Genomic DNA, 19,890 nt, shown 5'->3' with positions numbered 1-19,890 from the left:
CAGAACCCTCCTCAATGGGTTATTGTGAGGATGAAATTTGTTTAATATACTATAAAGCACTTGGTGCCTGGCATGCAATAAAAGTGCTCAATAAAGATTATCTTAGATTTAGCACTTTATTTTATACCATACTGTTTGCCACTGATTTTGTTTCTGCTGTTAAATTACAGACTGTGAGAGTAGGCACTGTATTATACTTGGTTAATTCTCCCCATCATACCTACTATAGTCAGATATGTAGGAATCACTTATTAGGTACTTGAAGACCAAAAAAGACTTTTAAATGAAAAAAATATTTTGACCTCCCCCACTTAGGGTTATCTGATTGATAGGTTTAGGTTCCTGAGCACCCATCTACCGATTCACTTGTAAGACTGTGAAAGAAACGAAATTCTCCCCAGATTTAAGCTTTTAGGATTCCTTCTCTGAAACGTCATTGGAATTTTTTTTTTTTTTTTTTTTTGCTGTATGCGGGCCTCTTATTGTTGTGGCCTCTCCTGTTGCGGAGCACAGGCTCCGGACGCGCAGGCGCAGCGGCCATGACTCACGGGCCCAGCGGCTCTGTGGCATGTGGGATCTTCCCGGACTGGGGCACGAACCCGTGTCCCCTGCATCGGCAGGCGGACTCTCAACCACTGCGCCACCAGGGAAGCCCTTGTCATTGGAATTTTTATTCTTTGTTCCCCACTGAGGCTTTAGGTCTGGAGGAGTGGTGCTTCTCAGCCCTGGTTGCTGTCACAGTTGCTGGGAGAGCTTATTAAAACGCTAATGGGGACTTCCCTGGTGGTCCAGTGGGTAAGACTCCACATTCCCAATGCAGGAGGGCTGGATTGAATCCCTGGTTGGGGAACTAGATCCCGCATGCATGCTGCAACTAAGAGTCCACACGCCACAACTAAAGATTCCGCATGCCGCAACTAAGACCCGGTGCAACCAAAATAAATAAGTAAATACTTTTTAAAAATACAAATAAAAACGCTGATGTCTGAGTCCCTCCTGGGATCAATTACATCAGCTTGGTGGGTGGGGAGGAGGTGGGCCATATTTTACTAATTTTTGATAAGCTCCTTAGGTGATTCTAAGGTACAACCAGAGTAATGTACAACCTTTGAGGTAGAGCAATGAAAGACTGCATTCATGGAATGTAAGGGCCAGAGTGGATTCTTAGAAATCATCTCATCTACTGCTTTACTTCACAGATGGAAAGCTGAGGCCCAGAGACGGTAAGTGATTATACTGGAGCCATCCCAGCTGCTTAAAGAGAATCCGCACTTGAGCCCAGGTCTTCTAGCTCTGTATTCACCTCCCAGAGCAATGTTCTCCCGAACCAGAGCTTAACAGAGAAATTTGCCAAACTGAGGAAGCTGAGGCTGTGCTGCCAGGATGGCCCTGGCAGAGGTGGAGGGAATAGAAGAGGCCATAGGCTCCCAGGCACTCCCACCCTTCTTTCATTCAGAGCAGCAACTTAGCTTTGCACTTATATATGATTGGGGAAACTTGTTCTGCAGTTTAAAAGAAGAGGTCAAAAATCAGTGACCCCTCCCATCATTTTAGAGATGAGGAGACTGAATCCCAGAGAGGACTGCAAAGCCACATAGCTGTCAAGTGGCAGAGTTGGTACCAAAAATCAGACCAATTCCTTGAGGTACAGGCAGGTAAAGTGGCTTCCACAAAGGCACAGAACCAGTTGGTAGCTGAAGAGAGACACTTGAATGCAGTCTCTAGGACTCCTACTAAATTTCCTAAAATCTCTGGGACTTCCCTGGCGGTCCAGTGGTTAAGACTTTGCCTTCCAATGCAGGGGATGTGGGTTTGATCCCTGGTTGGGGAGCTAAGATCCCACATGCCTCGCAGCTAAAAAGCAAAACATAAAACAGAAGCAATATTGTAACATTCAATAAAGATTTAAAAATGGTCCACTTCAAAAAAATCTTTAAAAATAAAAAATAAATTTCCTAAAATCTCAGATATTACCGTTGTTAAGATCTTCATATCAGAAATATAAAACTGAATAAGAATACATCTTAAAATCAAGGAAATATGGTATTTGCCTGAAATCTGAGTTCCTTCAGGGACCAAGCTCATGCTGAGCTCAGAAAGCCTGTACTGGGTGGGTCTTGGATATGAATCTTCTTGAACTTGCCCAGAGAAAGAAGGGGGAGCATGAGAAAGACTAGTGTATTTGAAATCTGATAGACTTGGGTTCAAGTCCAGCAGTTGTGCTCTTGAGCAAGCCCTTTGCTTCTCTGACCTTGGACTCTAAAGTGGGGTTCTAATACCTTCTTCATAGAGTCTCAGTGAGGCCAATGTGTTGGAAGTGATTTATGAAGTCCTGATATTGATCTGACCTCATCTCCTCCAAGGAGTGCAGGGCTGCCAGTGGGAGCAGTCTGCTCTCCAAGACCTGAGCTGTTAGGCCCAAGCCCTGGGGAGAAGATAGATGCTGGGCAGGGAGAGGAACATGACTCAGCCCCAGGGATCTTGGAAGAATAGCAGGTTCCGGGACATGAGTAAAGGAGGGTGGTGGGTACAGAAGCCTCCCATGGGGGTGACCAGACTCTGCCTTGACCTCAGATACTTCCCATCTGCCTGACCCAAGGCAGATCTTCCAGAATTACACATTACTTTGGATGAAGGTATAATTAACTGTAAGGCCCTTGTTAGGATAACATGTTTTACCTGTGAACAGGTGACATATTTCCCTCTGAATACCAGCTGCTAACATCTGTGTGGTGAGTGCTCCACTGATTATACTATATTTCCTCATGACAGCATCATGTTCAATTTGATCTTCACAGTAAGCTACGAGACATCAGTTAGGCAGTGTTATTATTCCCCTATGGGTTTTTATTTTCTCCAGAGAAAGAAATGAGGGTTCAGAGAGGTTGTGTGCCTTGCCCAAGGTCACAATGCAGAAGCAGAATGCTAATCCTGGCTTCACTCATTCTTGAGCAAGCAACATGAGTTGAGCAGATGCCATGGCCTGGCTCATGCTGAAGGATTCAGGGATCTAGGGATGCTCAGAGAAGTCAGACACATTCTCTACTCTCAGAGGGTTCTCAATCCAGAAGTGGAAATAGATGTGTAAACTAAAGAGGGTCAGTACAAAGAGAGAGATATTGAGTGCTGAGTCCTGTGTGAGTCCCCAGGAGACAGGGCAGGACAGCAGTTCGGACTGTGGGCTTTGACCCAGAGAGTCTGTCCTCTTGACTCTCACTGAACCACTTCCTACTGTGTGGCCTTGGGCAAGTTACTTACCTCTCTGTGCTTCAGTTTCCTCTTCTGGAACATAGAATTAATAATGGTACTACTTCAAAGAGTTGCTGTGAGCTTCAATATGAAAAACACATGCAAAACTCCTAATATCTGGCACACAGCACTCAACAAACATGAGCAATTGTTTTCTCTGGGTAGTGGAAAAGCGGATGGTCAGGGAAGGCAGCACAAAGGAGACAGCTTTTGGATTAGGTGTTAAGGAATGAGTTTCTCCCGGTGGGGGAAAGTCATTCAAGGCAAGGAATACACACAGACATGAGGGGATAAAGGTGCGGAGCTGGCACACTGGGTGGCAGGAAACTGAGTGTGGGCTGGGCAGTGATATGAGAGGAAAAGATGGGAGTGCTGGGATAGAGTGTGAGGGCCTTGTACGGTGAGAGTCGAGGTGTACTTGACATCTGCCCCCCGCTCTTCTGCTGGCTTCACCTCAACAGGCTTAGTTTGTCTGAGAGACCAGAGGAGAGTGCGGGTCATGGAATAGATATACTTTCATGTGGAAAGTGAGGAGGAAAAAGGCTGTTGGGTAGGACAGGCCCAGGGGGAGGACTCTGGCACCCAGTGCTGGGGGAGGACACAGTCTCCAGTAGGGAGGGTGCAGCTTCCAAAGATGGGTGGACAATGTGACCAGCATCACCTACCTTCAGTTCTCCTGAAGGCAGTGCTCCCATCCTGCTGTGATCAGTGTGTCCAGCTGCAGGCAGAGCATCCAGAGACCTTGGGAGAGAGCAGGTCTCAGCCCACTGCGCTGCGTGTGCAGGGGCCCTCATAAAAGGGGACCAGAAAGAGCCATCCGAATCTCAGGCTTGCTGGGGCAAGGTGGGCTTGAGCAGAAGTGGGTGTCAAACAGCAGTGGTTCCGGCAGGAATTAGCTGTTGGGCTCAGCAAGGTGGTGTAGAGAGCTGTGGAGGAACGATGGTTCAGGGCTGGAGGGCATCCATCTAAACAGTATAGAGACCTGCATCACCTTTTTTTTTTTTTAAGTTTTAATTTTATCATGGTTACAGAGGCACATAGCTTAAGGAGTCAAGTTCTAAAACAAATCTCTAAATAACATGTTTGTAATATTACTCTGATTTTTTTTCAGTTTTTATTCATTATCTAGTGGTACCCTACTGTGAAAGACTAGAATTTAGCTGTTTTCCCTCCCATTTCCACCAAACACACACACTCCCCACCCCCCCTCATCTTTTCAATAGAGTAGTTCTATTGTAACTTTACTTAGATTAAATATTCAGTGTTTACATCATTATAACTACGTAAACGTATTCAGAGATGAGTCATGCAATAAGTTTTGAATCATTTTCATTCATGCAGAACTTTGTTTTGTCTAGTTAATTATCTTTTTTAAAAAATATATGTATTTATTTCAATCCCAAACTCAACCTTTCCACTGATTTTTCTGTTTTGTCTAATTGTTAGTATCTCCAATGCTTTTTTTTTTTTTCCTTCGGTACACGGGCCTCTCATTGTTGTGGCCTCTCCCGCTGCGGAGCACAGGCTCCAGACGTGCAGGCCCAGCGGCCATGGCTCACGGGCCCAGCCACTCTGCGGCATGTGGGATCCTCCCGGACCGGGGCACAAACCTGTTCCCCTGCATCGGCAGGTGGACTCTCAACCACTGCGCCACCAGGGAAGCCCCTCCAATGCTTTTATTAAGTACATTTTCATTGCCAATGTACATTCCAGATATTTAATGAGTTTAATAGTTCCCGGACCAGGGGCCGAACACGCACCCCCCGCCCCTGCAGTGGAAGTGTAGAGTCTTAACCACTGGACCACGAGGAAAGTCCCTGTAGTGTTGATTCTTTAGGGAAATATGTTCTGATTTCCAGGCAATTGGTTTATAAATGTACTGTAGGCATGACTCTCTGTGTAATTCCAGTTTCTGCCCTCAAGGAGCTTCCAGTGTCATTTGAGACACAAGACGGAGACAAATGAATCATGTAAATGAAGAAACCACTGTACAATGCAGAAATAATCCAGTGCCTATTGAGTGGTACAAACGGATTGGTGAGGACTGGAAGGTAACCTTGAAGGAGCTGAGACTCAAGTAGAGTTTTAAGGATTGTGTATATTTTTCTATTGTGGTAAAATATACATAACATAAAATTTACCATTTCAGCCATTTTTAGGTGTACAGTTCAGTGCATTCACATTGTTGTGCAACCATCACCATTGTTTATTTCCAGAACTTTTTCATCATCCTTAAGTGAAGTTTTTATGTATTTTTTTCCTGAGTTACATTTACTATTTCTGTTTACAAAAGTAATATGTGTTTGATGTAGACAATTTTTTTTTGTACTTTATATTCTTTCCTTTATATACCCTTCCAGAGTCTCTCTTCCATTATCATTCTGTTTTGGTATGAGGAAGGGTTTTGGGGTGTTTTGTTGTTGTTGTTGTTTTGTTTTGTCTTATTTCTTTTTGGCCATGCTACGTGGCTTGTGGTATCTTAGTTCCCTCACCAGGGATTGAACCAGCACCCTCGGCAGTGAAAGCACGAAGTCCTAACCACTGGACCGCCAAGGAATTCCCTCAGTGTAGACAATTAGGGGGAAAAAAAAAAAAGCACAAAGAAGAAAATTTAAATATCCCATAATTCCACAAAACCATTAGCATTTGTTGATAAGAAAGGGGTGAAAAGTCATCTCAGGGTGAGAAAAGACCCATCCCCCTGGCTCAGAGGATTTGAGCAGTGGTATAGTGTGGGAGATGGTTTTGAATATGAAGGGTGAAAATATTCTAAACATATCTACCTTTTGTATCTTCCTCAAAGGGGGATGAATGACCAGGAAAAGGCAATAAATAAAAGCTAGAGAAACATAATAAATACATTCATTAAAAAAAAGGGGGGGGGGATGAATGAAAGAGGCAGCAAGTTGTTCCAATAGTCAACCCAACCCAGTAAAGACCCTAGCAGCTGTTCTGTTTATCTAGTAATAAAAAACAAACACCCCCAAACCTAGTGGTATAAAACAACAACAAAGCCATGCGTTATTATTACTGTTGCTCACAGTGCTGGGGGTTAACTGGTGTCAGGGTCTCCTACGTGGTTGCAGTCAGACAGGGGCTGGGGCTGTGCACTCGGAAGGTTTCCTCACACATTTGGCTCCTGGGCTGGAACAGCTGGGGCTCCTCTACCACCTCTATCTCCACGGGGTCTCCCCACATGGTCCCTTCTCTCCAGCATGGCAGCGTTAAGGTGGCCAGACTTCTTACGTGGTGGCTCAGGGAGCCAGAGGCATGTGTCTCCCAGAGAAAGCCAGGTGGGAGGTGCGGCTTCTTTTTTTTTTTTTTTTTTTTTTTGCAGTACGTGGGCCTCTCACTGTTGTGGCCTCTCCCACCGCGGAGCACAGGCTCCGGACGCACAGGCTCAGCGGCCATGGCTCACGGGCCTAGCTGCTCTGCGGCATGTGGGATCTTCCCGGACCGGGGCACGAACCCGTGTCCCCTGCATCGGCAAGCGGACTCTCAACCACTGCGCCACCAGGGAAGCCCCTAGGAGGTGCAGCTTCTTTTACGACACACCTCAGAAGCCATGCAGTCCCACCTCCATGACATTCAATCCTTTAGAAATGAGTCACTTACGCCAGCCTCTGTCCAAAGGGAGGGGAAATAGACTCTACTTGAAGGGAGGAATGTCAAAGAACCTGTGCACCCTCCATACCTGTGGACTCCATATCTGCAGATTCAACCAACCATGGATGAAAATTAAAAAAAAAAAAAAAAAATCCAGAAAGTTCCAAAAAGCAAAACTTCAATTTGCCATGCATTGGCAACTATTTACATAGCATTTACATTTTACTTAAAACTATTTTTAGGGTAATCCCTGGTGGTCCAGTGGTTAGGACTCTTGCAATTTCACTGCCAAGGGTGCAAGTTCAATTCCTGGTCAGGTAACAAAGATCCTGCAAGCTGCGTGGCCAAAAAAAGAACAAAAACAAAAACAAAACAAAACAATTTATATAGCATTTACATTGTATTAGGTATTATAAGTAATCTAGAAATATTTTAAAGTGTATGGGGAGGTTGTATGTACATTATATGCAAATACTATGCCATTTTATATGCGACTTGAGCATCCACAGATTTTGGTTTCCAGGGGGGTCCTGGAACTGATACCCCACACATACCGAGGGATGAGGGGCGGCTGTATTTTAAAATCACTACAGTGGTAGATTCTGATATCTATTCAAGAATGATGTGAATGCCACAGATCCCCACAGCTCATCCTACAGAGCGAGTGGTTCATAAATTCTTGATTTAGGGTCGCAGAGTCTACTGAGGTCTTAGAGATTACTCAGACAAACACTTGCCAACACTTTTTGATGCTCAAACCCCTTTCACAGTAATATGCTATTTGAGAACTCCCTTAGTGATTTAAAACACTCACCATTTTTACATGGTATATGATAAAGGAGTAACTTTTAAAAAAAACATTCATTTAAAAAACATTCACTGGGCTCTTACTATATGCTGTGCGCTGTGCTGGATCCCAGGAAAACAAGAGTAAGCAAGATACACATGGTTCCTGCCACAAGGAACTTACTGTAGGGCAGTAGAGCCAGACAATTTAATGAAGTATATTATAATAAAGTGTGTTAGATGCTCTGATAGAAGTACCAACTCACTAAATAATTTCTCTGGTTCTGATCTCTCTGTTCAGATCAAAACGGCATTTCCAGGGTTTTAACATTTTTCACTTGGTTGCCAGGCCAGGCAGACATGTCACACTCAAGATGTTAAAAGAGCAAATTGTCTCCCCTCTCCTCTGTCTGGCTCTTCCTTCTGTTCTCTTTATTTGATAACGTCCCATCCACCTGGTCAAACTAATAAAAACAGCAGTCTTCTAGCCTTTTCCCAGTTTCTAGACCCCTATGTTGACCTGTTCCCAAGATGTTACCTCTCTATTAGACTATCTCAAAGAAGTTATTTTAAGAAAAAAAATTATAACAGTATGTTGTTAATTGAGGAAAATTTTAACATTTAATTAAACTGAGTTAAAAAACACTCTACCCTATTTAAGAAGTGATGGGTGCTGATTTTAGTCAGCAAACAAGACTAAATGGGGACCAAATGCAAGTTGAAATTTCATCCTATGTTATAGGATAAAAAGTAGACAAAAATTGCTTTCATTTTATGATTGCATTTTGTGCTAAAGTGAAAAAATAACCTAAAAATTTTTAGTTTTATTTCTGAAATGTGAAATATAAGATTTTAGGGTCTATTGCAGGGGTCCCCAACCCCCGGGCCGTGGACGGGTACCAGTCCACAGCCTGTTAGGAACCGGGCTGCACAGCGGGAGGTGAGCAGCGGGCAAGCCAGCGAAGCTTCAATTGCTGCTCCCCATCGCTCCTCATCGCTCAGATTCGTCCATGGACAAATTTTCTTCCGTGAAACCAGTCCGTGGTGCCAAAAAGGTTGGGGGCCACTGATCTATTGGGAGGTACTTGTCAACAAATAACATATTACAGATACAATCGGTCTGACTTTCTGGTAAATAAAAAGCCAGATTAGATTGAATTATCATTAGACTTTATTTTTTTAAACACTGGCTTTTGACATATTAGTCACTAATTACTTTGTTGTTTTTGTTGTTGTTGTTTTAATATTTATTTATTTGGATGCACCAGGTCTTAGTTGCGGCAAGCGGGCTCTTTAGTTGCGGCATGCGAACTCTTAGCTGCAGCAGGCATGTGGGATCTAGTTCCCTGACCAGGGATCGAAACCCGGGCCCCCTGCATGGGGGGCGTGGAGCCCTATCCACTGTTCCACGAGGGAGGTCCCTCACTAATGACTTTTGATTAGAAGACTATAACATTCTTTTCTGATGATGATCAACCACAGGTAAATTTGCAAAATTATCATTCTCTCCTCAGCATTAGAGTTTTGTAGTTTAGCCATCAGTACTCCTCATGCTTCCTGTCATAGATCTCGTGGTCCAACGTGGCTATTAATTAAACAACCTATAAATAACTAAGACTGAAAAAAATTTAAGCTGTTTAATGGTAGAAACCGTGACAGTGTCCGTCGGCCCTCCACCCATGAACCCCCCCGCACCACACATGCACCTGGAGGTGTTCCATGGTACCATTTGAAAGGGGAAAATAATAGAATACTTTATTTATTTATTTTTAATAAATTTGTTTATTTTATTTATTTGTTTTTGGCTGCGTTGTGTCTTCGTTGCTATGCGTGGGCTTTCTCTAGTTGTGGAGAGCAGGGGCTACTCTTCGTTGCGCTGCTCGGGCTTCTCATTGCAGTGGCTTCTCTTGTTGCGGAGCACGGGCTCTAGGCACGTGGGCTTCAGTAGTTGCAGCACATGGGCTTAGTTGCTTCACGGTATGTGGGATCTTCCCGGACCAGGATTCAAACCCATGTCCCCTGCATTGGCAGGTGGATTCTTAACCACTGTGCCACCAGGGAAGCCCTAGTGATTGATTTAAAAAGAAAGAAATTAAGACCAGTGCCATATCCACTTTTAATGGTGTGAACTCTTTGGAACTCCTGGTTAGAAATGTGCATCATCCCCCAGCCCTCTTATTTTTCTCAGTGATGCAGCTGAGGCTCAGGGAGAGGAAGGAAGTTGTCCAAGGTCCCAGAGCAAGTCTGTAACAGAGGCAGGACGAGAACCATGGCTCTTATTCTTTACACTGGGTTTGGCTGGCATGAGCCTGTCACACCTCACACCTGCTCCCCGCCCATAGCCTGTGTGCTAAGATATGAATGCAGAGAAATTAATTGGATTTGTGTGTGTGGCTTATGGAATTAGTGACACTCTTCATGTGGTGACAGATTGTTTGTTCATTTATCCATTCGATTGATCAACTGCTTTCTAGGCAACATGCAAGGGCTGCTCACCCAGCCCTGGTCTCCCTGTTTGGCTTCATCTCCCACCCCTGCCCTCCTGCCCAGTTCGCACTTCCTACATTCTGCTTATACTGGTTCAGGTATTTGTTTCCTCCAGAAGCTTTCTCTGCCTTCCCCAAGTTTGGCCTGGGTGCCCTTCCTCCATGCACCCCATCCCAGCCTGTATCACACAGTATTATAGTTGCCTGTCTACTTATCTACAGGCTAAGTAGACTCACTTCTCAGACTAAGCACCATGCAGGCAAGAACCATCTTGTTCACCGCCCTGCTCCCAGTGCCCAGGGCCTGACCCATAACAGGTGACCTGTGAATATCAATGCAGTTAATTATTGGCTCTGCCATTTCCTGTGCCCTCATGCCACACACAGGGCCTCTGCACAGGGTGTTTCTTCCCCCACCATCAGTTCTTCCCTCTTTAAATTGTCAAGACCTAGGTCAAACATCTAAAACAATCAACAATGCTGTGGAGACTTTTCCCTCAACAGTCCCCCACCACACACGGTTAGTCCTTCCTTCTCTTGCTCCCATTCTCCCTGCCACCGCATGCCACTTAGGACACAACTGTTCCTGTGAGCAGTGACTTGTATCTTTTATCCTGGCCCCCTGGCACCTACACAGTGTCAGATACTGGTCAAGATGCTTAGAATTCAGCAGTGAACCCAGCACACAAAAATCCCTGTCCTTGGGCTTCCCTCGTGGCGCAGTGGTTGAGAGTCCGCCTGCCGATGCAGGGTGCACAGGTTCGTGCCCTGGTCTGGGAAGATCCCACATGCCACAGAGCGGCTCGTCCCATGAGCCATGGCCGCTGAGCCTGCGCATCCGGAGCCTGTGCTCCGCAACGGGAGAGGCCACAACAGTGAGAGGCCCGCGTACCGCAAAAAAAAAAAAAAAAAAAAAAAAAAAAAAAAATCCCTGTCCTTACAAAGCCCACTTTCTGGTTGGGAGGACAGACTACAAATAAAATAAGTAAAACATAGAGCATGTTAGAAAGACGGGACTAAAGACTGTTAGATAGGGACTTCCCTGGTGGCGCAGTGGTTAAGAATCCGCCTGCCAGTTCAGGGCACGTGGGTTCGATCCCTGGTCCAGGAAGATCCCACATGCCTCAGAGCAACTAAGCCCGTGTGCCACAACTACTGAAGCCCGCATGCCTAGAGCCCGTGCTCTGCAATGAGAAGCCCTTGCACTGCAATGAAGAGTAGCCACCGCTCACCACAACTAGTGAAATCCCCTGCGCAGCAATGAACACCCCCCAAAAAAAAAAAAAAGTCGAGTTATGGCGGTGGGGGGGGGGAGTTGTGAGGATATGAGGGGTGGAGGACAGAGCTCTAGACCTGCACTAGCTGGGCAAAGGTCTAGAGGCTGGAGGGAGGGGACTGACTGCTATCAAGTTACAGCAAGGAGACTGGTGTGGCTGGAGAGGCAGTGAGCAAAGGGGATGGCGTAGAAGGTGAGGTCAGAGGTAAAACAGCCCTCCAGATCACATAGGCTTTCCGGTCATAAGAAGGACTTTAGCTTTTGCTCAGAGCTAGGAGGCACTGGTGGGTTTTGAGCAGAGAAGTGGCATGATCTCGTTCCCATTTTAATAGGATCACTCGATGCTGTATTGAGATAAGACTGAAGTGGGAGAATGACATAAACAAGTGAGGGGCCTATTGTGACAATCCAGGTGAGAGGTGATGGTGCTTGGATCAAGGTGGTAGCAGGAAGGTGAAGTGTGAAGGATGTGAAAGTGAAGAGTTAAGGATGGCTCCAATGTTTCTGACCTGAGCATCAGGGAGGATGGAGCTGCTACGATCTGAGATGGGGGAGACTGTGGGAGAAGCAGGTTTAATAGGGAGGATCAGAGCTCAGTTTGGGACCTGTTAAATTTGTTTTTGTTTTTTTAAATTTTTTGGCCAAGCTGAGCGGCTTGCAGGGATCTTAGTTCCCCGGCAGTGAAAGCACGGAGTCCTAACCTCTGGACCACCAGGGAATTCCCTGGACAGGTTAAATTTGAGATGCCTATTAGCCAATGGAAATGTTGAGCAGGTAGATGGATACACAAGTCTGGAGTTCAGGGGAGAAGGTCCAGGCTGAGATATAAATGTAGGCATCTTCAGCATAAAGATGTAATTTAAAGCCTTGATGACCAGATGAGACCACTAAGAGAAACAAGTAGGAGTGATGGACTAAGTCAAATGCTGCTGATGGGCCTGGCAATGAATGAATAAATGCCAGAACCCGTTAGACCTGCAAAGTGCTGGTCATTATTGAGGGTTAGCTAGCAACAGATGGGTAAAGTACCTTCTGGGTACAGAGACAAAATGGCTCTAAGCCATGGGAACACTGGAGATAGAGGGGATGAAGAACCATGGCGTCTTGGTCTTGGAAAGGACATTAAATAGGTCATTCAATCTGTACTCCTCTCCCTACACTTTGCCTGATCATTGAATCCCTGGCTTTAGGAAAAGAACTGTTTGTGGGATACTGAGACAACCAGTCTGGCTAGGACAGAGAAAGCACAGTTGAAAAATGAGTGGGAAATGACCTTCTGGAGTCAGAAAATCAGGGTTCAGGTCCTGCATCTGCTGCTCCCTAGCCTCGGGTCCTTAAGCAAGTCACTTCACCTCCTCCAGCCTCAGTTTCCCTGCATGTAAAGATGGGAGCAATCAAACCTTCCTTGTCTCTCCCAGGGTTGCAGAGAGGTCTGAGTGTGGCAGTGCTTGGGGTAGAATAAATGCCCTGCTGGGGTTGGTTATCCCAAGAGCAAAAGAAGCAGGTCAAGAGAAGCCATCAGCTTGGAAGGGCGAGGTAAATGGGGATGAGGAGGGAACCGCCATGTCTTCAGCGGGTCTGCCGGTGGAGAAGCTAATGAGGATTCAGGCCAGGACCTGGGCTGGAATGGACTGGCTCAAGTGGCAAGATGGGGTCATCGGACAGAAACCCAGGCCTTGAATCTGCCTCCAGCGAGCCTGGAACCGAGAGATGTTGGAGACCCTGAGGCAGCGGCAGAGAAAAGAAATAGAGACACCGAGGTAGAAAGAGACCCCGAGACAGAGAGACGAAGAGACAGACCAAGAAACAAGCTGCCCAAATGGGGGGGCCCATGGAGATCCGGAGAGGGCGAGGCAGAGGGGCGCAGACCCCAGAAGAGCTGAGCCCCTGCGCGGCGCAGGTCACAGCGCGCGGGCCAGAGTCCCCTGCGGGGCCCGACCGGCCGCGCCCGCTGGGCGCCCCCGTCCGGGCTGCTCGCCCAAGATGGCGATGGAGGGGCGGGCGAGCCGGCGGCAGCCCGGGCCCCCGCGCCGGCCCCCGCTCGGGCCGGGGCCCCCGAGGCCGCGCCCCCGCCCGCGGCGCCGCGCCTCCCCGGGCCACTGAAGCCCGGCGCGCCCTCCCCCGGCAGCGGCGGCCGAGGCGCGGGGAGGAGGAGGTGGCGGCGGCGGCGGCAGCCCGGGCCCGGCCCCATGGCGCGGGGGGACGCTGGCCGCGGCGGCGGGCTCATCGCGCTGACCTTCTGCCTGCTGGCCGCGCGCGGTAAGGGCGGGCGCTGAGGCAGCGGCGGGAGCGGCTGCGGGGTGACTGTGCGTCGGCACCCGGGGCTGCGCCGGCTGTGGGGCCGGCGCGTCCCGAGTCCCGAGCGAGCGCTGGGGCCGGGGGTCGCGGGCTGCGCGTCCTTGTGCCCGCGAAGCCTGCGCTCTGGGGTCTGCGAGCCGCGGCCGGGGACGTTTGCGGCGCGTACTTGTCCGCAGGGGGTGTGTGTCCTTGGTCTGCGGAGTCCGGAGTGAGTGTGTGAGTGTGTGTGTGTGTGTGTGTGTGCGCGCGCGCGCGCGGGCGCGCGACCGCGTGCAGAGAATGGGGAGGGGGCTTCTGCGGGGCGTACGTGTCCGCAGCGCGTGGCCGGTCGCGGCGTGGCATCGCGGGCCGTGGCTGAGGTGCCGGTGGTTTGTGCAGGGCGGGCTCTGCCTTTACCGCGCGTGTCTCTGGGTTGGGAGTGTAAAGGGGTGTGTGTGTGGGGGGGTGTCTGCACCTCCATTTGTGTGTCGAGAGCGTGTGTAATTGTGTTTATGGGGCTGAGCTAATATTTGGCCTTGGCTCTCGGAGAGTGTCCATGTCCTTGGTGGGGGGACAGAAGCATGAGATTGCGGATTGACTGGGAATAGTGGTGATAAAATACTCAACTTTGTCCGGTGGGTGTGGTCCCTGAAGCTGGGTGGGGCTGGGCGGAGGGGGTGGGGAGCGCGGGAGTGTTGCCCCCTCCAAACCGAGGCCGGGAGTGGGCTGGGGGAGGGCGCAGGAAACCAGTTGCTTTCGTGGACTTGTCCGACACCCGCTCTCAGGATGGGACGCGTGTCACTCCTGCTCCACCCCCAGGGGCAGATCTGAGAAGGGTGGACGGGGTCAGCAAGGCCTCCTCCAACCCCCCACCTCAATGCGAGGTGACGGTGGGTAAGAGTCAGAGTTGCCCTCACTGGAGAGAGGGCTGGGGATGGGGTGACGGAGTCCCAAGCGTCTCTGCCTAGGGAGCCTTCTTCCACCCCCAGCCCTCTCCCTTTCGGTGCTGTGTGCGTTTCGGAGCGGCCCGTGGGCTAGGTGGTTGGTAGGGCTGGGGAGGGGGATGGGCTGCCCGCTTTGTTCGCCTAGTTCTCGCCTTCCCAGCCGAGGGGGGAGCTGAGGATGTGTCCGGAGCCAGTCGGGGAGGGACTTGACGGTGGGGGTGGGGAGGGGGATTTCTCTCCAGCTGCTGTGGCTTTCCAGAGAGACTCAGCCAGGCCACGTGGGAGGGAGGCAGGGACGGCGGAGGGGGGAAGGAGCCTCCGCCTGGCCCGCCCCGGCCCATCTCCAGGAAGCCCAAACAGCGGGTGGGAAAGTCTCGGGAACTACTCGGACCCCCTCTCTGCCTACAAAGACACGCCCCTTTTCAGACCTGACTGCGGACCCGGCAGGAGGCCGCCTGGGGGCGGGGTCCCGGCGACTAGGCTAGGGAAGTGGGGGGCCTGGGGTTGTCAGGTGGAGGGGGAGGGGAAGTGCCAGAGAAGCGTCTGTCCTCCTGGAGGCCAGGGGATTAACGAATAGTTGGGCCCACCCTCTTCTGCTCTTCTGAGAGCTCCGGACCGGGCTCGGGGTCATCTAGCAAAGCGGAATCAGGACTGGGAACTGCACTCACTCGGGCATTATGGAGTATCGGTGGGGCCTCCCTGCGAGGGGCTCAGTTTCCTCTCTGGGGCTCCCGAGTGCACAAGGCAGGGGCAGGGCCCGAGCTGGGGCTCCCTTGGCAGCAGTGTGCGTGGCTGAAGCAACTACTCTGCTCGCCCTCAGTCCTAAATCCTTTGAGTGTGCAAAGCTCGTCAGGCCTGGGGACACTCCTATAGAGTTCTGACTAGCCTCCCCGATCTGGACGGAGGCCATTTATTCATTCATTCAACAAATATTTACTGAGTACCCTTTTCGGCTAGCACGTGACTGGTGCCTGAAATATAGTAAATAAGGAGGAGACTGACAGGTAGTCTAGAAAGGTCAGGAAAGGCTTCCTCCAGGAAGCGGTAAATAATAGAGCTCAGTGCAGAGGGTCAGTTGGCCCTGCAGGAGAGTGATGATGGGGAGAGTTTTTCAGAGAGAACAGCATGTGCAAACGCTCAGGGGTGACTTCGTTTAGACCACTGAATGAAGCTAAATCTGTCTGGAGTTTAGAGCACAAGGCAGGAGGGTGGGGCAGGTTAGAGAGGAATGGGACAGGGGCCACAGAGTGTCAAAAGAGAAGGCTGAAGATGGAGGCTGGAGCCAACTCATGAAGGGGCTTGTAAGCCCCACCAAGGTTTCTGGCCTGAGAGCCTGCATGAGCCCTTGGAGGGTTTTAAGATCAGCTTTGCATCAGCTCACTCCAGCCGATGTGGAGAATGCTTGGACAGGATGGAGGCAGGAAGCTGCAGCTTCTTGGGAGGCTGTGGTAGTAATCCAGAAGAGAGGATGTTGCTGGCAACTAGAGTAGTGGCAATTGGGATGGCCACAGTGGATTCTAGAGATATTTAGGAAGCAGAATCGGCAGGATGTGAGGATAGATTGAGTTTGTAGGGAGTGAGGGAGAGAGAAGTAAAACATAATAGACACTTCAGCAGCCTCGACATGGCAAAATGAAGGGCTGGTGTTGGAGTCAAGATAGTGACTGCCCGTCTCCCCCGAACACTGCTCTTGGGTCAGGGCTTGGGAACTGGGGTGATGTATGCGAATGGGACTCCTGTCTGGGGGTGGTGGTGGGATGCCAAATGCTCTGTTTTCACCACATGCAAGAAGTGGGGTTCTCCCTTCCACCCAGTCAGAATTTGGGGGGTGGTGGTGCCAGAGGTCAGTAGCAGGAGGGCTCTGAGAACAAGAGAGCTGCTTTCTCCTCACTGGGGAAACTCCCCCCTCCATCCCTTTCTCAGCCCAGAAGCTCAGAGACCAATTTCAGTTAGTTGGGGTGTTGGGGCCCTCTCTGACCTCATCTTGGAGATTAGGAACCAGGTCAAATATATTGTGTTGGCCAAAAAGTTCGTTCAGGTTTTTCCATAAGAAAAATGTTACGGAAAACCTGAACAAATTTTTTGGCCAACCCAATAGTTTCTCTTAATAGTGAATCTAAATAATCCAGAAGTTATCTAAACCTTCATTGATCCTGTATGTATTTTCATGGCCCAAGTAATCATACATTATGTGTAAATCAGCATTTCCTTTCTTTTCTCCTAAAGGTACATACGTTGTTTCAAGTTGAGTAATCCCACAATTAGCATCATTGAATGTCAGCACTGAGGGGAATTTAGAAATAATTTTAGCATGAACCCATTTTACAGATGAGAAAACTGAGTGACTTCCCAGAGTTACATGGATGGGGACTGAACTGGGACTGGAACCAGTCTCCTGGCTCTTGGAGCAGCCGTACTTTCCCGGGATTTGGTACACATGAACGCAGGTTCAGTCTCTCTTCACACCCTCCCCCTCACCTGAGAAGTTATCAACAACTTTGGGCTTGGCCCCCCTCAGGTGGTGTGTTTGGGTATGGGCTCTGGAATCCACTCTGCTCCACCCATCCCCACCCACCGCATCCTGTTCTGCCTCCGCTGTTTCTGAGGTACAGAAACCAGACTTGACACAGAATTCCAGATGCAGAACAGATGTCATTGCCAAGCAGGCCTGGGGGCTCCCAGCTCCCCCGGTTGGGGGGAAGGAAGAGGAAGAGTGGTTCTGATGGGGGAGGACCCCAGCCGCAGCCTGGTCAGAGGCAGGTGACGGCACCTGGGGGGAGAGAAGAAAACCAGAGAGAGCATGACCTGGGGCTGACGTGCGGAGAAATGGAATCCTTGTCCTTGGGGCTGGCTGTGCTGCCAGCTACTAGTGCCTCACTGCTGAAGCTGAGGAATTCCTCTGGAATTGAGGGGCTGTGGGGTCACTGTGGTCCGGGAAGCCGAGGCTCAGTAAATTCTCTCTCAGGTGCAGACCTGAGCATGGAAGCTGGTGCAGAGCCAAGACTTCCAGATGGTTCGATAGGGGCTCATTACCTTGTCACATAGTTTGGAGCTCTGGCAAATGAATGGAGCATAGAGAGACAAGGTTGGGCACACAAGGAAGGTATTTTTTTTAATACATCTTTATTGGAGTATAATTGCTTTACAGTGGTGTGTTAGTTTCTGCTTTATAACAAAGTGAATCAGCTATACATATACATATATCCCCATATCTCCTCCCTCTTGCGTCTGAGGAAGGTACTTTTAATCAGACCATCCATATAGCAGAAGAGGTGAGGTAGTGAGCTCCCCAGTCCTGGTAATGTTTAAGTAGAAGAGTTTCTTTCAATGTGAGTTTGCTGTTCTGTCTCGGTGCTTCTTCTTTTTTTTTTTTTTTTTAATTTATTTTTTGGCCACGCCAGGCGGCTTGCAGGATTTTAGTCCTTAGTTCCCTGACCAGGGAACTTGGGCCCACGGCAGTGAAAACGCGGAGTCCTAACCACCAGACCACCAGGGAATTCCCTGTCTTGGTGCTTTTTAAGCATTTTGTTACATGTCTCATAGGTGCCACATAGTATGCTAGGCAGTTTCCACGTATATTATCCACATCATCCCCAGCCCTGAAGGGAGTTCCTATAATTTTCCAGATAAGGAAATTGAGGCTTGGAAAAGTATGAGGGGCTCTGTGTCTTACCTTGTTGAGTGTGTCTCCGCATGTCCACTCATCTGTTCAAGAACTGTTTATTGAGCACCTACTATGTGCCAGACAGTGTTTTAGGTCCTAGGGAATTAGAATGCTGACTAGGACAATAATCTTGGGCTTGTTGCCTAGCTGGCAGAAAAGCAAGTCAAAAATCTAGAGTGCTAATTGCAATGACCCAGGTGCCCAGGGTCCTATGGGGCAGAAAAAAAGGAGAGGCGTCTAAATCAGACCCCAGGATGGCACAGCTACTGAAGGAAGAGGGAGCAGCATAAGCAACGCATGGAACAGCATTGTGCTTTCAGAGAACGGGAAGTGGTTTAGTCTGGTGGGGACCCAGGGTGACAGGGAACAGGAGGTAGGCAGGTCAAGCTGAGTGGCTTTGCTCTCAAGTCTGCTGAGGCTGAGCCTGTCTCCTGAGGATCACAGATGAAGGGAACGCTGCCTTCCCTGTGTCCCAGGCAACTATCCCAAGCTCTCCTTCCAGCTGTTGTGGGAGGGGCTTAGTGTGTGGTAAGGGAGGTAGCCAAGGTGGGGGGCGGGGAAGGAGGTTTCTGGAAGAAACTGACTTGTGTCTCCTGGGAGAGGAGTGTGGTGATGGCGTCATGGAGAATTGCCCGTGTAGACCGAAAACAAGTTGTAAATCTGGTGGGCCCTGAAATTAAAAAATGACAAGGCATTGATGTTTGTGGCAAGTTCTTGGCTTAATGAAGGAGGCATCTCGGCTTTGTTCCCCACCCCATCCCCCAGTCCCAGCCTCTTTCCTGAGAGTTCACTGAAGAATGGAACCCTGGCTTATGCCAGGCCCACACTAGTCCCACAAAACAGCACTGAGCTGGCCCTGGGGCTCAGCAGCGAATCTCCTTTCTGTCTGGGTTCTAATTGGCCTCATAAAATCTAATTTATCCTGTAAATGGGTAAAATAATGTCAGAAGAAGGAGACTGAGAGATGGCCCTGGGGCTCCTAAGCATAGAAGCTCCATGTCTCTGGCAGGGTCCCACCGAGGAGACTGAGGAGAAGGGATTGTGGGAGAGGGAGTTCCCCTCGAGGCAGAAAGCTGGCCAACAGCAAGTGTCCGCTATGTCCACCCAGTCCTTAGAGGGACCACTGAGAAGTGCTCCTGGGGGGTGGCAGGAAAGGGGCAGCCACGAAACCACTGGACAAACAAGGTCCACTCCCCAGAGCATCACTTTTCCAAAAAGATTTGGTGGTGTAGGAACCACATTTACATTAAAACAAACACTGCTAGGTAATGGAATAGGATGCAAAATGTGCCAGCGGTTTAAAAATAAAAACATTTCAGGTAGTCAGCAAGCCTCCTGAGTACATTCTCCTCTGCCGCTGGGAGAATTTTGGTGAAAATGAGAAATGTGGCAACTCTTCATTTTAAGACTGGGGAAACCGAGGCTGAAAGGAGGAAAGCGGACCCAATGTCATACAACCCATGATGGACCCAGAACTCTGACCCCAGGCCAAGGCTTGTCCCACCACATCCCATGGTCCGCCTTAAGGCAAGAAGGCAAGAGGAAGAATGGGTAAGGGACCTCCAAGTGGCTACATGACGTGAGACCCAGGAAAACCCTTCC

General features: G+C 49.2%; 1 protein-coding gene across 2 annotated transcripts in view; it reads left to right on the top strand.

The window, feature by feature from the left end:
- Positions 1-13,592: 13,592 nt before the first annotated feature.
- The window catches only part of IGDCC4 (immunoglobulin superfamily DCC subclass member 4), a gene marked incomplete at both ends in the record, with an annotated part of 35,079 nt that continues 28,781 nt past the window's right edge, over positions 13,593-19,890 (top strand). For both annotated transcript variants that reach the window (XM_079700376.1, XM_079700375.1), the window contains one exon: positions 13,593-13,662. In XM_079700376.1, the coding sequence (XP_079556502.1) occupies positions 13,593-13,662 (70 nt within the window). The remainder of the gene's footprint in view (positions 13,663-19,890) is intronic.

The sequence above is a fragment of the Hyperoodon ampullatus genome (assembly GCF_949752795.1).
Source record: "Hyperoodon ampullatus genome assembly, chromosome: 3".
Taxonomy (NCBI): Eukaryota; Metazoa; Chordata; class Mammalia; order Artiodactyla; family Ziphiidae; genus Hyperoodon; species Hyperoodon ampullatus.
The sequence above is the reverse complement of the archived record's forward strand: the minus strand, read 5'-3'. Positions and strand labels throughout refer to the sequence as shown.